This window comes from Dermochelys coriacea, chromosome 16 (genome assembly GCF_009764565.3).
Source record: "Dermochelys coriacea isolate rDerCor1 chromosome 16, rDerCor1.pri.v4, whole genome shotgun sequence".
NCBI classification, from domain to species: domain Eukaryota; kingdom Metazoa; phylum Chordata; order Testudines; family Dermochelyidae; genus Dermochelys; species Dermochelys coriacea.
In genome coordinates this window covers 3319042-3336539 of record NC_050083.1, presented here as the reverse complement: position 1 = coordinate 3336539, position 17498 = coordinate 3319042, and the positions used below count along the sequence as shown (strand labels likewise).

At 54.8% G+C, this 17498-nt stretch overlaps 1 protein-coding gene across 18 annotated transcripts in view; it reads right to left on the bottom strand.

Annotated features, from left to right (window-relative positions):
• RGS3 (regulator of G protein signaling 3) overlaps positions 1 to 17498 on the bottom strand; it is a 230755-nt gene that overhangs the window by 14358 nt on the left and 198899 nt on the right. For 16 of the 18 annotated variants that reach the window (XM_038374581.2, XM_043498553.1, XM_038374582.2 and 13 more), the window contains one exon: positions 5931 to 6530. In XM_038374581.2, the coding sequence (XP_038230509.1) occupies positions 5931 to 6530 (600 nt within the window). Of the gene's footprint in view, positions 1 to 5930; positions 6531 to 7526; positions 7743 to 17498 lie in introns of those variants that run through there. The other 2 variants (XM_043498558.1, XM_038374590.2) reach the window with 2 other exon arrangements.

Here is a 17498-nt window from a genome sequence, read left to right as displayed (position 1 = left end):
GCCTTCTGATAATATGGTCCTGGCAAGTGACTGCAACCCAGGCGACTTGCAGCCCTGGGAACGTTTCCTTCCATTGTCGGAAAAGCCTCCACTTCCGCATGGAGACAAAAGGCAGACAGCAGCCTAATCTCAGCCCCAAACGTCCCAGAGCTCCCACCCACAACGGGGCCTTAAAACAACCACCTCTGAATCCCAGCACCAGGCAAGCAGGGGAGCGAGAGAGCTCCGGGGAACCAGACACAAGACTTAAAAGGGTCCTGTGCACACGGTGCACACAAAGATCTAACACCTTGAGGTTTCTGGTAGCAATGTGCAGATAGATGCACCCCACCCTCCCATTGTGGAGGATTCTGGGTAGTGCAGTCCAAGAGGCATTTACTGTTCTTAGTAGTAGTATAATTAGAACTATCACTAGAGGGCACTCCATAGGCAGGTTACATGGGGTTTTCTAGTCCCTGTTAAACCCCTCAGCAGTTGGCAGGACATACCCCCAAACAAGCTGCTACAAGGGCCCCCCGGGTGTCTCTCTTCTCCTTTCTCCTGCACACTTGCCCCCTCAAACGGGGAGTGTGCCCACCTCCAGCGGCAGCATTTGGTCAGCCCCTCAGAGCAATTCATCCGTATTAGGTACCACAGTGTGTGTCAGCTTCTATAGGAAGGGTGGCAGCAGTGACCATCTCATGCCAATGCCCCTGGCTGGAGATGGGCCTCATCCTCCCTGCTGTATCTCTGTGTAGAGGGGAGAGCAACAAGCTCAGAGCTTGGGGAGCTGCCCAGAGCCAATGAAGGTCCCCTGGGAGGCAGCTGGGAGGCGTGGGGGCAGGGAATGCCAGCCTGCAGGCTGTGGGGTGGCTAGCAGCTGGAGGTGTGAGGTGGCTGTTCCGCAGGCCCTGCGCAGTCCCCAGGAGGGTCAGCGGTAAGAAAAGACGTGAGTAAACTACCCCAAGCATAACTCCATAGTCCTCAAACTCCATTTCCTTGCATTTCCCCTCAACTACATTATTGCTCCCTGTCCTGCACCCTACATGACCTCCCTCAGCCCCACCATGAACCAGCGGGAGGGTGTCTCAGATCGGGGCAGGTCCCCTGGGCTCGGGTCTGCAGGGTGATCGGGCTGCTGCTGGAATCAGAGGATGAGAAGGGACTGCAAGGACAGGTGCTATGAGTGGGCAGTTTCCTTTACTGTCTGCTGGCATTGATGCTACACTGGGCCTCTCTGCTGACAATGGAATAAACAGGCATCCTAGGGAATCTGGGCTGGGCAAGGAGTGCTACCCTCAGGCTTTTGAGAGTGCCTTGGGGCACCCCATCCATCCTGCCCTCCCTCACCTTCCTCTCCCTCTTGTCACGCAGCTACTGAGGCAGAGGGGACAGAGCCAGCAGAAAAGCTGCCCGGCCCGGTTGACTGAGTCACCAAAAGATCGAGTGGCTACCCTGGCCCCTGCCTCCAGATCCACTCAGAGCAATTCTGGGGTGGAAGGAGCGGTGGGGGCAGAGCACAGGAGCACTGACCAGCCTGCAGCAGCTGTGGCTGAGGCCTGTGCACCACCGCCTCCAAGGCAGCCAGGGGAGAGATCCTGTAGGGGGGCATTCACCTTGCCACCCACACCCACAGCCCAGAGTGAGCCACGAGCAATGGAGATCAACTGTGTGGGGGGGGAGAGGGTGCTTACAGTGCCCCCTGCCCTGGCTCTCCATTTTTTTATTGTTTTGTCTGAATCTCCCCATCCCCCTTTAAGCTGTGGTGATAGCTTGGCTAATGCACAGTGCTTTCTGCCCCACTGCGCATAGGCCCCACCCTACCCAAGAGTTGCAAGGGAAGCCATTGCTGATTAGCACAGTTGCCCATCACTGGGCGCTCTCGTATTGAGCAAGCAGGATGGGGGTTTCTGACCCAGACCCAGCAGTTCTCCTGAGTGGCTTGTCAGAAGCAGGGCCCTCGGCCCCGGGCTGGGGTTTGTTCCCTGCTGGGAGCGGCCCTGACCCAGAGCAGCTCTTCTGAGCATGGGGTGGTGGGTGGGCAGCAGGGGGTTCAGGCCAAAGCAGTAGAGCCAGAGACTATTCAGTCACAGCCCTGCATGGCTCAGCTCATTCTTGAAGCGCTTGGGTCCAGTCGGTCATGAGGAGCAGGTCACCAGGCTGACCCCTGGCCCTCCCCTAGGCACTGCTCCTAGCAACTTCACTGGAGATCCCTGCTGAGACTGGCCTGGGATTCCTGCCAGCCCCGCCAGTAAAGCAGGTGGTGTCTGAGGCAGGCTGATCTCCCCTGGCATACACAGAATGGGGGTGCTGGGCTGGAAACAGGATGACAGTGACTAGAGCAACCGCGTGAGCCAGACTGGGAGATCCTGTTCCCCACAGGCAGAGGTTGCTGCTGCGTTCGTGGCTGACATTAGCTAGCCCCACAGCACACACGGGCTCTCACATCCAGCACCATTTGGCTCTCAGCCTCGAGGCCCCTTTCTGCTGGCACTGTGCTGCCCTGCCTGGTCCAGAAGCACTCGCTCTGCAGTCACCAGGCAAACCTGCTGGGAGCATGGCGCTGTGTGGCGCAGACCGAAGCCCAGGCAGGAATGGCCAACTGAGCTTCGGAGTGAGCCTGTGAAGCAAGGAGCCAGGCTCCAAGGAGAGGAGGGATGGGGTCTCTCCTAAATACCTGGTGGCGACAAGGAGGCAGGTGTGTCACACCCCAGAGGTGCTGGCCTGCGGCACAGAGGAGTTCTGGTATAGGCCTGGCTCGGACAGTAAACCAGCAGGGACAGATCGGGGAAGGAGCTGCCTGGTGCAGGCTGGCCTGGTAACTGCACTGGGAGCCCCACTTCCTGCAGCCAGCTGTCTCACAGCTGCATCTTGGCTCAGGAGCGTGACACCAGGGCCCTGCCCAGTCGGACAAGCTGCAGCTCTCAGGTAAGGCTGGACCTTGTAACAAACCCCCAGTGTCGAGCCATGCCGGGGCACCACGGTCATGCCTGGGCTCACTGGGGGCCCTGGTGACAGCAGGGACAGAGCGTGACCCATCCTGCTCCAGGAGCCCAGACCCTATCACTGAAGCCACAGGCCAATGGCCAGTAGCTGCCTGTCTGAGGAGCATGCCTCATTTTGCCCAGAAGGGGGCAGCAGAGTCACTCCGGCCCCAGAAGTAGCCGGCTCCCTGCAGGCTCTCACTAGACAGAGCCAGGTTTCAGAGTAGCAGCCGTGTTAGTCTGTATTCGCAAAAAGAAAAGGAGTACTTGTGGCACCTTAGAGACTAACAAATTTATTAGAGCATAAGCTCTAGACAGAGCCAGTGCATCTCCTGGGGCAAGCCGGCATTGTGACACCAGGACCTTTCTCACCACAGCTGGGCCCTGACTGCCAGCAAGCCTCTGACCTGAGAGCAGATGAGCCCCACCCCTTCTGCCATATTCCTACTCCCAGCGCCCTGTGGCTGGCTCCGGGCAGAGCTGCTCCTAAGCTGGCTGGCGAAGGGGGGGACCTGGAGCGAACAGGCTGCTTCTCCTGAACCCCCATGGAACCCAGACCCACACTCACCCTCTGGCCTGAGAGCTGCCCAGAACATTGGCTGAGTCTGAATGGATGGAGATCCCACAGAGAGCACAGCACTGTGCTGGCCCAGAGAAGTCCCATCTGCCTGCCAGGCCCCAGGCTCCCTGCTCTATTCTGAGCCAGCCCAGAGGAGCCGAGCTCTGCGGGTCTGGGATCCCCGCCCCACTGTCCTCTGGACAGGTCAGTTCCATGGCTGGTCCCAGGCAGGCCCTCGCTGACATGGCCACAGGAGAGCTAGCCAGGAGTGCTGAAGCAGGGGTAACATCTCAGCACTAAACCTCTGGGGATCAACCTGAGAGAGATTTGGAGTGAGTCATTCGCTGGCAGCTCCCAGCGGGACGTGCCCCCAGTGGAGAGCGCTGTGAAAGTCTCCCAGCCCCTTGCACAAAAGTTTGCCACGGGCAGGTTCTTTCCTGTAAGTATTTGTTATGCAACAGAACACAGCACCCAGCAACTGCTGCACTCTACTCTGACGGGCACAGGACAAGCTCTCAAATGTAGCTCAGCCAGCGCCCCTCAATTCCAATCCAAAGCCCCTGCTAGCCCAACCCTGAGCTCCCCCCAGCTCTGCTGGTGCCCCTCACTTCCGACCACTATTCTATCTGAGGCCACTAGCAAAGAGTTGATTGAACATGCTCTTTCCTTCTACTCATCTAGCAGTGAAATCATAAGATACTGCTGACATCCCCCTCGTTTCCATGGCAAAACACTGATGGGACCCACCCAGAGTGGGACTCGGGTGCAGGATGAGAGCTCAGGAAGTGGGGGGGAGCCAATGCCTGCAACAATCCAGCAGAGAATCCGAAAGGCTCCACCACAGGAAGCGCTTTGGAACCAGGCTAAGTTCCCTCTAAGCTGCGCAGCTGCAGGGCTTAGGGCTCCGGCGCGGAGCTGCCCCGGACTTGCCGTGGCCAGGGCGCCTCTCCCCCGGCCCCAAGCTGCTGCAGTGAGAGGGCTGGGGGGAGTTCTCTCTCCCCACCATAGCCCCTGGGCAGCCTGTACCCCAAACCATTCATCCCCAGCCCCACCCCACACCCCAAACCTCTGTCCCAGCCCTGAGCCCCCCCATACCCCGAACCAGTCATCCCTGCCCCAGAGCTTTCACCCCCAGCCAGAGCCGTCAGCCCCCCACACCCCAAACCTCTGCCTCAGCCCTGAGCCTCCTCCCACACTCCAAACCCCTCGGCCCCACCCACATCATATGAATTTTGTTATGTGCACCAATATGAAGGGGATGTGCCCCCTGCTGTTGCCGAGGTTTGGATCAAGGAGGAGCACTTCTGCAGGGCACAGTGGCAGGGCTGTGCCCACTCCTGCAACACTGAGCAGGGAGTCCCGGGTGGGTGCAGCAGTGGGGCTGCCAGGAGCACCTCCCCTCAGGCACGTACGCTGTGTGAGCACAGGACTGAATATTAAACATCCGGCTGGGGAGGAAGCTGTCGAGGGGAGGGGATTAGACGGTGCTGCCAGAGGAGCCAGGCAATGACATCATTGGCAGGGTCACCCTTCTCCGTGGGCAAGGGCTCAGCTCCCCCGTGCCAGGCACCATCGATCTGCTGGGGAGATGGGGCTCTAGGTTGGGGTTTCTGGTTTCCCAGAGCTAGGAGGGGATCATCACCTGCCTTGAGGAGGCACTGGTAGCACTGACGCTGGGGGTGGAGCGTCTGGGTCCTAAGAGCCCAGGGCTGGACATGGGGTCAGAATTTGCACTGGGCTGCCTGGAAGGGGCACCAAAAACACACCCTAAACCAGCCCAATCTGGAGAGAGGCACAGCAGCTCCGTGAATGCTGCCCGCCTATCCTGCTGGCACCACAGCGGGACCCAAGGTGCCATCTGCCATGCTGCAGCTTGGAGCGCAGTAGGGGGACAGCCACAGCCCTGCAGTGGGGGTGGGAGTTTGGGGATGCTGGTGGTGGGCCCCACCGTGCCTGGGCACTGGAGACAACTGGGCTGGGGCCTGGCACTTGAGCTCACCGAGTGACTTGTCATCCTCCATGGGCAGGGTGGGCACACGTCATCCCCCAGCGGCTGGTTTGCAGGGACACAGGCCTGTCAGCCTCTCTGCTTGGAGCCCCATGCCAACCTCCCCAGCTGTGCACCCCGCAACCCCTGTGGCCAGGGACTGGATCTGCCCAGGGCCATACAGATGAGGAAGGCATTAGTCCGGCCTCCCCCATTCTCTCTCTGGCTCCAGACTTGTATCCCCTGGGGCGCAAAGGGACCCCTCTGTTGGGGAGAGGAGGTCAGACCCTGTTGAGATAGCCGTCAGCCCTTCCGACAGCAGGACACCCCCAGCCAGGGAAGGCACCCCCGAGCTCTTTCCCACCATGAGGGAGAGCAGCCCCAGCATGGGGAGGGAGCGGGGACACGCTGACTCACGTACCTTCCTGTGCCCAGAGAAGAGAAGGCCGAGCTGGTGGATGGAGCCCCCGTTCTTGGTAAGCTCCTTCTTGAGGGTCCTGGGCGAGGGCAGTGCCCAGTGGGTCTGGGGATCCTGGATGTCCAGGCAGTTGAGGGTGGTGTCAGAGGTGAAGCAGTGGCCCTTCGTCTCCTGCAGCAGGCTGCCCTCGCTGTGGGTGCGGCGCCGCAGAGAGCCCTGCACTGTCAGGGTGTAGGTCGGCTCGCAGCCCGACGGTTCAATCATGCTGCAGCGCTTGACCTCACTCCTCTCCAGATAGTGCTGGTCACTGTCCTCCTCCTCCTCATCTTCCTCCTCATTCTCCTCATCCGTCGGGCTGTCCGCCGCGCTATCCAGCCGCAGCTCCGGGATCACAAAGGCCGGTCTGGAGCCAGGCTGCTCCTCCACACACTCGGCCACAATCACCACCTTCTTCTCCTCCAGTGGGACCCCCAGGGCAGCCGGGACAGCCTCCTTCAACGCCCCTTCCGCTGCCCCTTCTGCGGCCGGGCAGGCATCACCCCCTGCCAGCTTCTCCTCCTTAGAGGGCATCACCCTCAGCTCCTCAATGTCCGTCTCAAGCATCTGCCAGGGAAAGGCAGGAAAAAAGGGGGGAAATGATAAGCTCAGGAGAGTTGGGAACATCCCCCAGTGTCCCAGGAGGCTCTTTCCCAAGGGGTATCAGGAACATCCTCCCATGTCCCGGGGCGCGTACCGAGGTATCTCTCTATTTCTAATCCCCCAATATGTCGATTCAGCCCTACTGCTGGGTCATTGCCCACAACGGGCTGGGCCAGGTGCAGCTCTGGATTGGGCCATACTGCCCTCTGCTGGGGCTGGGGAAGGTTTCCTGTCTGCTGCCCAGGCAGGCAGCACTGGGCAATGTCCTTCCAGCCCCAACCACCGACCCACAGAACGAGGGGCAATGCTGCTTTATTATTCTCATTACAGCCAGCCCGGGCCCCCCAATGCCGTCCCTGCTCAGGGCTCTCAGGCGAGGGTGCCAAGGAGGAGGGACAGACGATGCATGACTGCATCCAGGTATGGACTATCTACACACCCACTCAGCCTCAGAACCAGGAATAACCAGGGACCTCTGCTGGCAGCGTGCATGGCCCAGTAGCCCTCATGGAGACCCGGCTCCGGAGGGACCCTTGCAGAGCCCACCCAGAACCCAGGGCTTCCCACCAGCCCCAGTCTGTGCCCACTGACCGTCCTCCCAGTCTGTCCCATGGGCCCCACCTCACCAGAGGACTTGGCTCTGCTTGCAAGTGGAGCACCCTATGTTGCATGGCAGGGTCCGCCTGAATCAGAGCTCTCTGACGGGTCCCCCCGGAGTGCCAAGAGCAGTTATCTTACCGGCAGGGCTGCTGCTCCGAGCTCTGAGAGCCCTGGGCAAGGCAGCCCCACTCAGAGAGCTGCAAACACTGGCAGCCACGGTCCCTGGGGTGGTGGGGACAAGGCACTGGCAAGTGCCCAAGACCAGGCCGGCTTGGCACAGTCTGGCTACAGGCACCTGGCTCAGGTTCCAGACACAGACGGGCTCAGCCAGAGCCCATGACCAAAGGGCACCGTCCTTACCCTGCATGGCACCCCAGCACCCGCTGTGGCTTGGCTCAGTCTCCTGGAGATCCTGCAGAGCTGAGCCTGGCTCTCTGAGCACCAGGGACCAGGCTGCAGCAGGGAGAAGCAGGCAGTGAAACCAGACACACTCGTCTGGCAGCTCCTGCCCCTCCTGCGCCACAGGAACAAAAAGCAAAGGGGAAGTGCCGGCCCGTTCATCTGCTGATTGCCCGAGGTTCAGCCCAGCCTGGGCCTGCACTTATGGCCTGCCTTGGGTTGGCTGCATGCCGCTCACTCGGGGATCCCAGCCCCCTGCTGCCTGGGGCTACCCTTGCTCTGGAGCGCCGTGTTCCCACCCCCCTGCAGTGCCATGGGGCTCTCATGAGGCAGGCCCCAGAAAAAAATGTCATTGTCAGGTTTGTTCTTTGCTTTCTGGTGTTTGAGACCCGGCTGCCACCTGGTTCTGCAGCCGCCAGGGCCAGACATGGGCTCTCTTTCCCATGGGGAAGGTAAAATTCTCAGGGAATTACAGCTTGGAGCTGGGGTTTTGAGACAAACACCCCATAGAGTGAGACCTGTGATCACAGCAAGACAGCGGGCAGCACTAAGGTCGCTTGCTGCTCCTGATGCTGCTGGCTGGCTCTGAGCCAGGGCCCAGCACTCATGGCCACACTGAGGTAACCCATGCCCCGTGGACATGGTCAGCCGGTGCCACCTTCTCTGGGCGTAGCAGTGCTCCAGGCCGGTCCTGGATGAAACATTGCTTGGAAAAGGACAGAGCTTGCCCCTTAGCAGCCTGCAGGCACTAAGAAATCATCTCTTCTTGGGGCACACAGCTGGGCGAGTCTGCTGGGAACCCCCTGTATCAAAGCAAAGGTCTGACTCTGTCCTCTCCAGAGACCCGCCCAGAATGTAAGTCACCTCCTCAGAGCTCCCGCCTGGAACCGCACCCACTGGAGCCTAGAGAGAGCGGGACAGCCGGGGAAGATGCCAAAGGAAGCACCAGCATGAACCTGCTGCTCCAGCACTGAGCCCTGTATCATGGAGGAAGTGCCCGATACTGCCCCTCCACCCCTGTGGAAGGCCATGGGAGTGAAGGGGGCTCAGCCACCCACAGGATCAGGACCCAGCAATAAAAGGCCCTGGGAATGGGGCAAGCGAGTGGAAGTGAGCCAGGGAGGGTGAGTGCAACCTGACTGAGACACCCCCGGGCAACCAAAACCGCATTTAAAAAGCCTCACACAGTCTCATCTGGGGCCATCCCAATTGCCCAGTTTGGGTCATATTTGACTGCCACTGTCCAGCCTCCAATGGGCAGGATGCCACACTAGCCCTCTTCTGCCAGCTGGGGCGGAGCAGCAGGTTGAGCACCCTTGGGCCTGGAGGAAGCCGGTGCCTGTGACTGCTGGTCCAAATTTGCCAGGTCTCAGAGCAGCTCATCAGACTGTGTTTAATGTGGCTCCTGCCCAGCTCCACTAGCTTTTCTCTTTTCCTAACCAGGGCAGTTATCACCACCTTCAATATCGTCTAGCATCCTCTCCACCGGGCATCTCTTGATACAAGGGCTCTACAGCCAAAGGCAAAGGGAGGACGAGCTGTTGTCCCAATGAAAGCTTTAATTCATACTTGACATTTCAAAGGCTTTCACTGACTTTCCATCTTTTTCCTGACCCCATGAGGACAGGTGTGTGCAGGGGGGGCACTGTCTGCTATATCATGTGCCTCCATCACGCATCCCTGAGTCCTACACCGTGTATTACAATCAGGATAGCACAATACACAGGTGTACATCTACACATACACATGTCTACACACATACACATGCATCCCTCTGTCTGAGGTGCTATGTCCTTTCACAGCTGTTTCACAAGGACTCCAGCGAGCACGTGTGTGAACAGCCTCGTCTTCCACCTGGCTCCTGGGTGCTCCAGCCCCAGGCAATGCTGAAGAGCCCTGTCTAGACCCAGGGGTTCCCTGCTGCTCTTCTGCTCTCTCTTTGGGTAGCAGGGGGCAGAGGTGAAGCAGAGGCTGGGCTGTAAGGTGTCCTGCTCTCAGAGGAGAACAAACAACCACCTGCAAGAGGTGAGTCTCCCAGGGAAGTTTGTGGATTTACTCCTTTGCTTCACAAAGATAAGAACAAGGCAGTTCTGAAACAAATGCCCAGCAGCAGCAATTCCCTCAGTGCGGACACTCCCTGCCCTGGGGAAATCATTAACCTCTCCCTGCAGAGCTAATGAACCAGCCGCTAAGTGCTCTTTCCACCCACAGATCCAGTTTGTATAGATTATCGCACACCATCAGATTTCACATGCAACGATAAAACTTCTGCCAGTACTGGGCAATGCCACAGCCTCTATCCTAGAACAACCAGGTCTTCTAGCAACTTTGGGGCACTTTCCTGCACCCCACATGCCAGACTCAGTGCACCATTGAGACATCTTGCAGCCAAGGGACCCAGAGCCCCCAGAGATCCCTACATTGCGGGAAGCTTGGGGAATTCTAGACTGGTACCAAGCTTCACAAGTCCCCAGCTGGTTCTAGAATGGCTACCCCCTTAGTGGGAGATTGCTGCAATACAGCAACACCTGGGAACAGGTGACATGGGATGGACCAATCCTGAACAGGACCATCTGTTCTTAGAGCCCAGCCCTTTCCTGGAAGTCATAAGGTCTGGTTTTCAGAGGGACTCTGGGGAGCAAAGTGTTTCTAGGCATAATCGAGAGATCCCCAACTGCCTAGCCTGGGTTCCCCCTAAAGGACATCTAGAGCTTGCCAGTCATAGAAGTTTTTATTACCTTTTGAAACTTAAGATTGCAACTCATTTATGTACCTTTGTTTACTTGCTTTAACCTTGTAAATAACACTCTGGTTTCCTTTTCCTATTCATACATCTTTAGATAGTTTATTACAGGATTGGCTACAAGCCTTGTCTTTGATGTGAGATCTAAGATACAATTGACCAGGGGTAAGTGACTGGTCCTTTGGCACTGCATCCGATGAAGTGAGCTGTAGCTCACAAAAGCTTATGCTCAAATAAATTTGTTAGTCTCTAAGGTGCCACAAGTACTCCTTTTCTTTTTTCTGAATATAGCTGAGATTGGTGGTGTAAGGGCCCATCTATCACAAAGCAGGCTCACCTGGCTAGTGTGACAGATCAGGGTATCCAAGGGGACCCCACATTTAGGCTGTTATGGTGCCTGGGGAGTTTACACGTGATAAGTGGTTGGAACTCACAGCCGGGGGGTCTGTGACCTGGCTTCTGCCAGTCTGCTCTGAGGCTGGTGCTCACGCTTCTGAGTCACCGCAGAGTAGCTCCAGTCAAGAATTGCCCCATGCAACAAGCCAGCCAAAGGCACTGCTTGTGTGTGCAAGGAAGGGCAGTTAGTAATAGACTGGCCTGAGACCTCTGGAGCCTGAAATCCTCTCTTTATCCAGAGCAGGTACACGGCCAGCCTGCCTCTCCCCAGACCAGGGCAGTCTGGTTCTCCAATGAGAGGGGAAATGAGTAGACACACCCATCCACTCCTTGGCCTCTCTGTTGCAGCTAACAAACATGGGATGTGTCTACACTTCAGCATGTGTAGACACAGCTAGATCAAAGTCAGCTCAAGTAACAGTCACTGTGAAGCTGCAGTATCATGGGCAGCTGCATGGGCTAACCCCTCCCACCCCGGGTCCTGGGGCCACACATGTCTGAGTGGCCTGTGCTGCTGCTGTGGCTTCACTATGATTGTTGCTCACACTAGCCTGATAACAACCAGCTGGGGTCTGTCTATACATGCTGCAGCCACACACCTGATTGCAGTGTAGACAAGCCCAGAGAGTCAGTTGTGCTGGTGTTCTCTGGAACACCCCGGACCCAGGCCCCCAGACAACTGTCATAACATTCAGATTTTGAATAGTACGGATCTGGAGTCAAACCAGAGACCTGGAGCTAAAATGCTCCATACTCTCAGTTTCAGGAGCCATTTCACACCCCCAGGACAATTTCTTGTACAAATGTTGGATGTTTCCAAACTTGCTGTGTGGTCTTATCCTACCCAGTGTGCCCAGCAATCATGCTAGCAAACTGATATCACACTCCTTAGTATTATCATCTTGTGAAATAATGATGGGAAAACTTACACAGGCGACTTGCCCTAGTGCTCCCTGATTTGCAGCAATCCCTGTGCCAGTCTCTTCTCGTGCCTGAAGGCTGCCTATCAGATCAATCCTTACATTTAATATTGTTGGATGCCCGCATCAGATAAGGGCTAACAGGAAATGAACAAGCTCCTTTAAGACGAGAAACATGTTTGGATTAAATTAAATCTCTGTGCAGATTCAATCAGAGGGTCTGCTGTGAGCAGGGTATGAACAGACACCCCTCTCCAGAGCCACACGGCAGGTTTTCCATCTCAAGCCGGAACCATCAGCAAGACTGTTAAGTCCCAATTCTAGCCATAGTGTTCACTGTAGAGTGGGATGTCAGCACCCGAGGAGAGGCCTGCTGGAACGAGGAGAGGCCTGCTGGAACGTAACCAGTCTGTGAGAGCAAGAGCAGGGCAGAGAATGACTCAGAGATAGCAGAAATCTTTGGAGGAGGGGCAGCCCTGAGCTCACCTGGCTCTGTGTGCACCAAACTGAAAGGAAACTTTATTGGCCCCAAACGAAACACTCAAGGGCCTGGGCAGCTCAGGGGACTCCTGAAAAGAACAGATGCAGAACTTCTCTCTGGTCACTGGGCTCAAATCAGCAGACTACGAGTAGCTGAAAGTAAGCCCTGTCTGTCGGGTGCCTGTGTGAAATTCAGAGATTCTGAGGCCAGAGGGGCCAATGTGATCATCTAGTCTCACCCACTGTGTAACACAGGCCAGGGAATTGCCCCCAAACAATTCCTAGAGCGGAGCTTTTAGAAAAACATCCAGTCTTGATTTCAGAATTGTCAGTGATGGAGAATCCACCTTAGTCCTTGGTAAATTGATCCAGTGGTTAATTACTCTCATTGTTAAAAATAGGTTTCAGAGTAGCAGCCGTGTTAGTCTGTATTCGCAAAAAGAAAAGGAGTACTTGTGGCACCTTAGAGACTAACAAATTTATTAGAGCATAAGCTTTCGTGAGCTACAGCTCACTTCATCGGATGCATCCGATGAAGTGAGCTGTAGCTCACGAAAGCTTATGCTCTAATAAATTTGTTAGTCTCTAAGGTGCCACAAGTACTCCTTTTTTTTTTTTATTGTTAAAAATGTATGCCTTAGTTCCAATCTGAATTTATCTAGCTTCAGCATTCAACCATTGGCTCGTGTTAGACCTTTCTCTGCTAGACTGAAGAACCCATTATGAAATATTTGTTCCCCATGTAGGTACTTATAGACTGTGATCAAATCACCCCTTAACCTTCAGGCGGGAGGGATAACTCAGAGGTGGGAAGGATAGCTCAGTGGTTTGAGCATTGGCCTGCTAAACCCAGCGTTCTGAGTTCAATCCTTGAGGGGGCAGGGCAGGGCAGTTCAATTCTTGAGGGGGCTGGCCACTTAGGGATCTAGGGCAAAAATTGGGGATTGGTCCTGCTTTGAGCAGGGGATTGGACTAGATGATCTTCTGAGGTCCCTTCCAACCCTGGTATTCTATGATTCTCTTTGTTAAGCTAAATAGATTGAGCTCCTTGAGGCCATGATCACTCTGCTGTCGACTCAGGAACTCCACCACGGCAAGAGGAGGAAGGGGAGTTGACAGGGGAGTGGCAGCCATTGATCCCGTGCTGCGAGGATGCGAAGTAAGTGATTCTAAGTGGATCTAAGATACGTCGACTTCAGCTATGCTATTCTCGTTGCTGAAGTTGCGTATCTTAGATCGATTCCCTCCCCCCCCGTAGAGACCAGGCCTGAGTCTCTCTCTATAAGGCAGGTTTTCTAATCCTTTTATCACTCTCATGGTTCTTCTCTGAACCCTCTCCAATATTTTGCTATCCTTCTCAATCTGTAGACACCAGAACTGGACACAGATTCCGCCCGTGGTCAAAAAACCCCTTGACTCCTACTCAAGATTCCACTGTTTATGCATCCCAGGATTGCATTAGCCCTTTTGGACACAGCATCAAACTGGAAGATGATTATTCACCACAATCCCCAAATCTTTTTCAGAGTCACTGTTTCCCAGCAGAGTCCCCCATTAGCTGACATCTTTTGTTCCTAGATGGTTATATTTGCATTTAGCTGCATTACAATGCATATTGTTTGCTTGCGCGCAGTTTGCCAAGTGATCCAGATTGCTTGGTATCAGTCACCTGTTCTCTTCATTACCAAGCCCCCAATTTTTGTGTCATCTGCAGACTTTATCAGTGATGATTTTATGTTGTATTCCAGGTCATTTATAACAGTGGCTCTCAGCCCGGGGGTACACATAGGTCTTCCGGGGGTACATCAACTCATCTAGATATTTGCCTGGTTTTACAACAGGCTACATAAAAAGTACTAGCGAAGTCAGTACAAACTAAAATTTCATACAATGTCTTGTTTATACTGTTCTATGTACTATACACTGAAATGTAAGTATGATATTTATATTCCAATTGATTTATTTTATAATTATTTGGTAAAAAATGAGAAAGTCAGCAATGTTTCAGTAATAGTGTGGCTGTGACACTTTTGTATTTTTATGTCTGAGTAGTTTTTAAGGTGAAACTTAAAAAGGTGAAACTTGGAGTACGCGAGACAAATCAGCCTTCTGAAAGGGGGACAGTAGTCTGGAAAGGCTGAGAGCCACTGATTATAAATATGTTAAATAGCATGGGGCCAGGAACCTGCAGGGCCACACTAGAAACACCCCCACTCAATGACGATTCCCTGATTATAATTATATTTTGAGACCCATTCTTTAGCCGATTTGTAATCCATTTAAGAACATAAGAATGGTCCTACTGGGTCAGACCAAGGTCCATCTAGCCCAGTATCCTGTCTTCTGACAGTGGCCAGTGCCAGGTGCCCCAGAGGGAATGAAGAGAAGAGGGAATCATCAAGTGATCCACTAGGTTAATTTTATATCATTCTAATCATGTCATGTGGTACCAAGTCAAGTGCCTTACAGAGTGTCAATTACATCCACACTATTACTTTTATCAACCAGACTTATAAGCTCATAGAAAAAAAAGGATGACAAGTTAGTTCGACATGGTCTATTTTCCATAAATCATGTTGATTGGCATTAATTATATTACCCTCTGCAAACGAGTGGCCTCCTCTCAGGCGCTCCCTTGTGGCAGCCCTGCAAGTGGCCCTCACCTGTTTCCCTCTTGGGTTCCCAGAAAGTCCATACGAGCTTATTCTCTAGTTCATCAACAATTTATTAACCAAAATACAGTACAAAAGTCCCAAACCAACTGTCCCACAACAGGCCATATCAACCTGTGCAAATCAGCTTTAAAACCCGGGCTTCATTCCCATCACTCTAGTGTCTTCCGCCAGACCTGGACTCTTTAACAATCGTCCTCTGACCTTCCCACCTCCCCCCCGCCAGAACAGCCACCCCAGGCTTTCCTTCCAGGGCACAACCCTGCTCTTCCCAGCCGGAGCTTCCACAACCTCTCTGTGGGGACCCTCTCATGGTTCCGCTAGGACCCAGCTCTCTGGCAAAGAGATGCCAGTGGGTCAGCCCTCTCCAGCCCTCCGGCCCTGGCTCTTTGGCCTGGGGACTCCAGCCAGCACCCCCTTGCTGCTCTCCTGCATTCAGCCCTTTCCCAGGAACCGTCTTATCTCTGTGGCAGCTCTCATCTCCTGCTCTTCCTGACAGAATCACTGCATCTCACCTGGCCTCCACTAGTCTCCCATGAGCTGCCCCAGCAGCACCTGGACTGGAACAGGACAGCTGAGCCCAGTTTCCTCTAGTGGGCCAACTACCCTGTTACCCTCCTTTAATTCTTTATGAATCAAGTCCTGCATCAGTCACTCCATGTATCTTGCCCGGGATCGATGTCAGACTGACAGGCCTGTAACTACCCAGGTTATCCCATTTACCCTTTTAAATATTGGCAAGACATTTGCTTTCTTCCCGTCCCCTGGCACTTCCCAGGGTTTCAAGGCTTATCAAAAAACCACAGCACCACAACTCTTGGGTGCAAGTTATCCAGAGCTGTGATTTAAAGGGAAGGGTTTGCCATCCAAACCTGCATCTCATCTCTGCGCAGGAGAGTGTCCCTGCCAGGCCCAGGGCTGCATCAGCAGAGGCAGGGGGAAAGGGAGACAGCAAAGGGGATATGACAGGGACTTCTACTGCAGAAACCTGCCGGAGCTACGCCGGCCAACAGTGGCACCTGGGACCCCTCTTCCCAGGCCAAAGGGGCACCTGGCCCCCACCAAACTCTGCAATAAATTCCAACAGTAGAGGTCTCCCCCACTCCCTCTGCTCATTCCGTGCACTGAGCATTGACTCTGGGATTGTGACTGGGACAGCACAGCCCAGAACATGGCGGGCCAGCATGAGTGGGGTTGATTGTGTGCTGTGTCCATAGCCCGGCTAGCGGGGGCAGCCAGGACAGGATGCTGAGAGGGATGCTGGGCGTCTCAGCTCCCTCCAGTTGCTCACCTAGCGGGGATTGCCATCCAGGCACTGGATTCCATTGGGATGGGTTGTGCCTGTGCGGGGCCAGAGTGGAAGACTCACCTGCGCAGAGGCCAGCATCAGGCACTGGCCCCGTTCAAGGGGGACCTCACAGCAACTCTCTGCTTAACTATTGAATCTAGACAGCACTGAACCTATTGAACTGGTGAAGAACAATAAATGTACCAGCAACACCAGCCTGTGCTGTAGAATCAGAGCCAGCAGGATTGTCCAATTGGCTAGGGGGGCTTTCCTGGTGCATGTATAAACGAGGACAGTGGGTACCATTGTAACCGTCTGGATCTTGAAAAGCAAACAAAACCAAAAGCCAGCCTTGCTTGAAATGTCTCCGAGCCCTGGAAGGAGACAAAGGCCTTTGCAGAAGGAAATGATCCTATGTCAGCAGCCTGGAATAATCCCATTACCCCATTACTGTCATCCCCAATTGATAGCTCTGGATAAACCAAGTCTTAATAGGGTATCACACAGCCCTCACTGCTGCAGTGACCACACCATATGTCCATAAAAGGACCAGTCTCCGCACGCTCTGGAAATGAACTGTAAACAAGCTTGTTTGTTCAACTCTGGAATAATACGCTTTCCCATAGTGATGGCATCTTGGAGACGGCAGCAGCCAAACAGCAACAATAGACCTTCCCTGAGCAGCCAGCCCTCCAGAGCTTCCCAGGCCCCCAAGAGACAGTCACTGGTAGTCAGATCTCAAGCTGGGAGGTGGGGTGGGCAGTGTGCATGGCCATGTGCCTGTGTCAGGGAGAGGGACGGATTGTGCGAAAGCTGCAATGGTTTATGACACAAGTCCTTGTTGCCTGCACTCCACTCCTCACCTCCTGGAAAGAGGAGCTTGCCTGGGATTTCCCTGTGTAGATCCAGGGGGCTGTATGCTCATCAACCTAAAACAGACCATGACAGCCAGAGCCATGAAGAGAACAGGCACCGAGCTTCTGCTTAGCTCTGCTGCCTTTCTGCACGGCCACCTGCCTGTCCTGCCATGCCAGGGGCACCATGCAAATGCTGTCCCACTCGGGGGGGAGGGGGGCAGATTTGCTGATGTAATGAAATAATGCGAACAACTAGATTAAAACCAGTGAGTTTGAGTCACTTGCGTGCTTGGCTGCCTTAAAACGCGCTCCCTGCCAGGTCAAGCTGCAAGCTCGCCTTTCGCTGCTGACAGGCCAGGCATGGCACTGCTCAGCTCACCCCGCTGTGAGCACAAGGGCTCAGAGGGGCCATGTCTCTCAGTCACTTCCTTTCCTTGTTGCTTTTGCCATGTTACTCTTCAGTAGCCATGGCATCTGGTTTTAATCTGTGAACTATCTCGGCCTCTCACCTGGCGCATGTGCCCGGAGAGCAGCCAGGCTTCAAGCCCTGGGGCCTGGGTGCCCATCACCTGCGCTC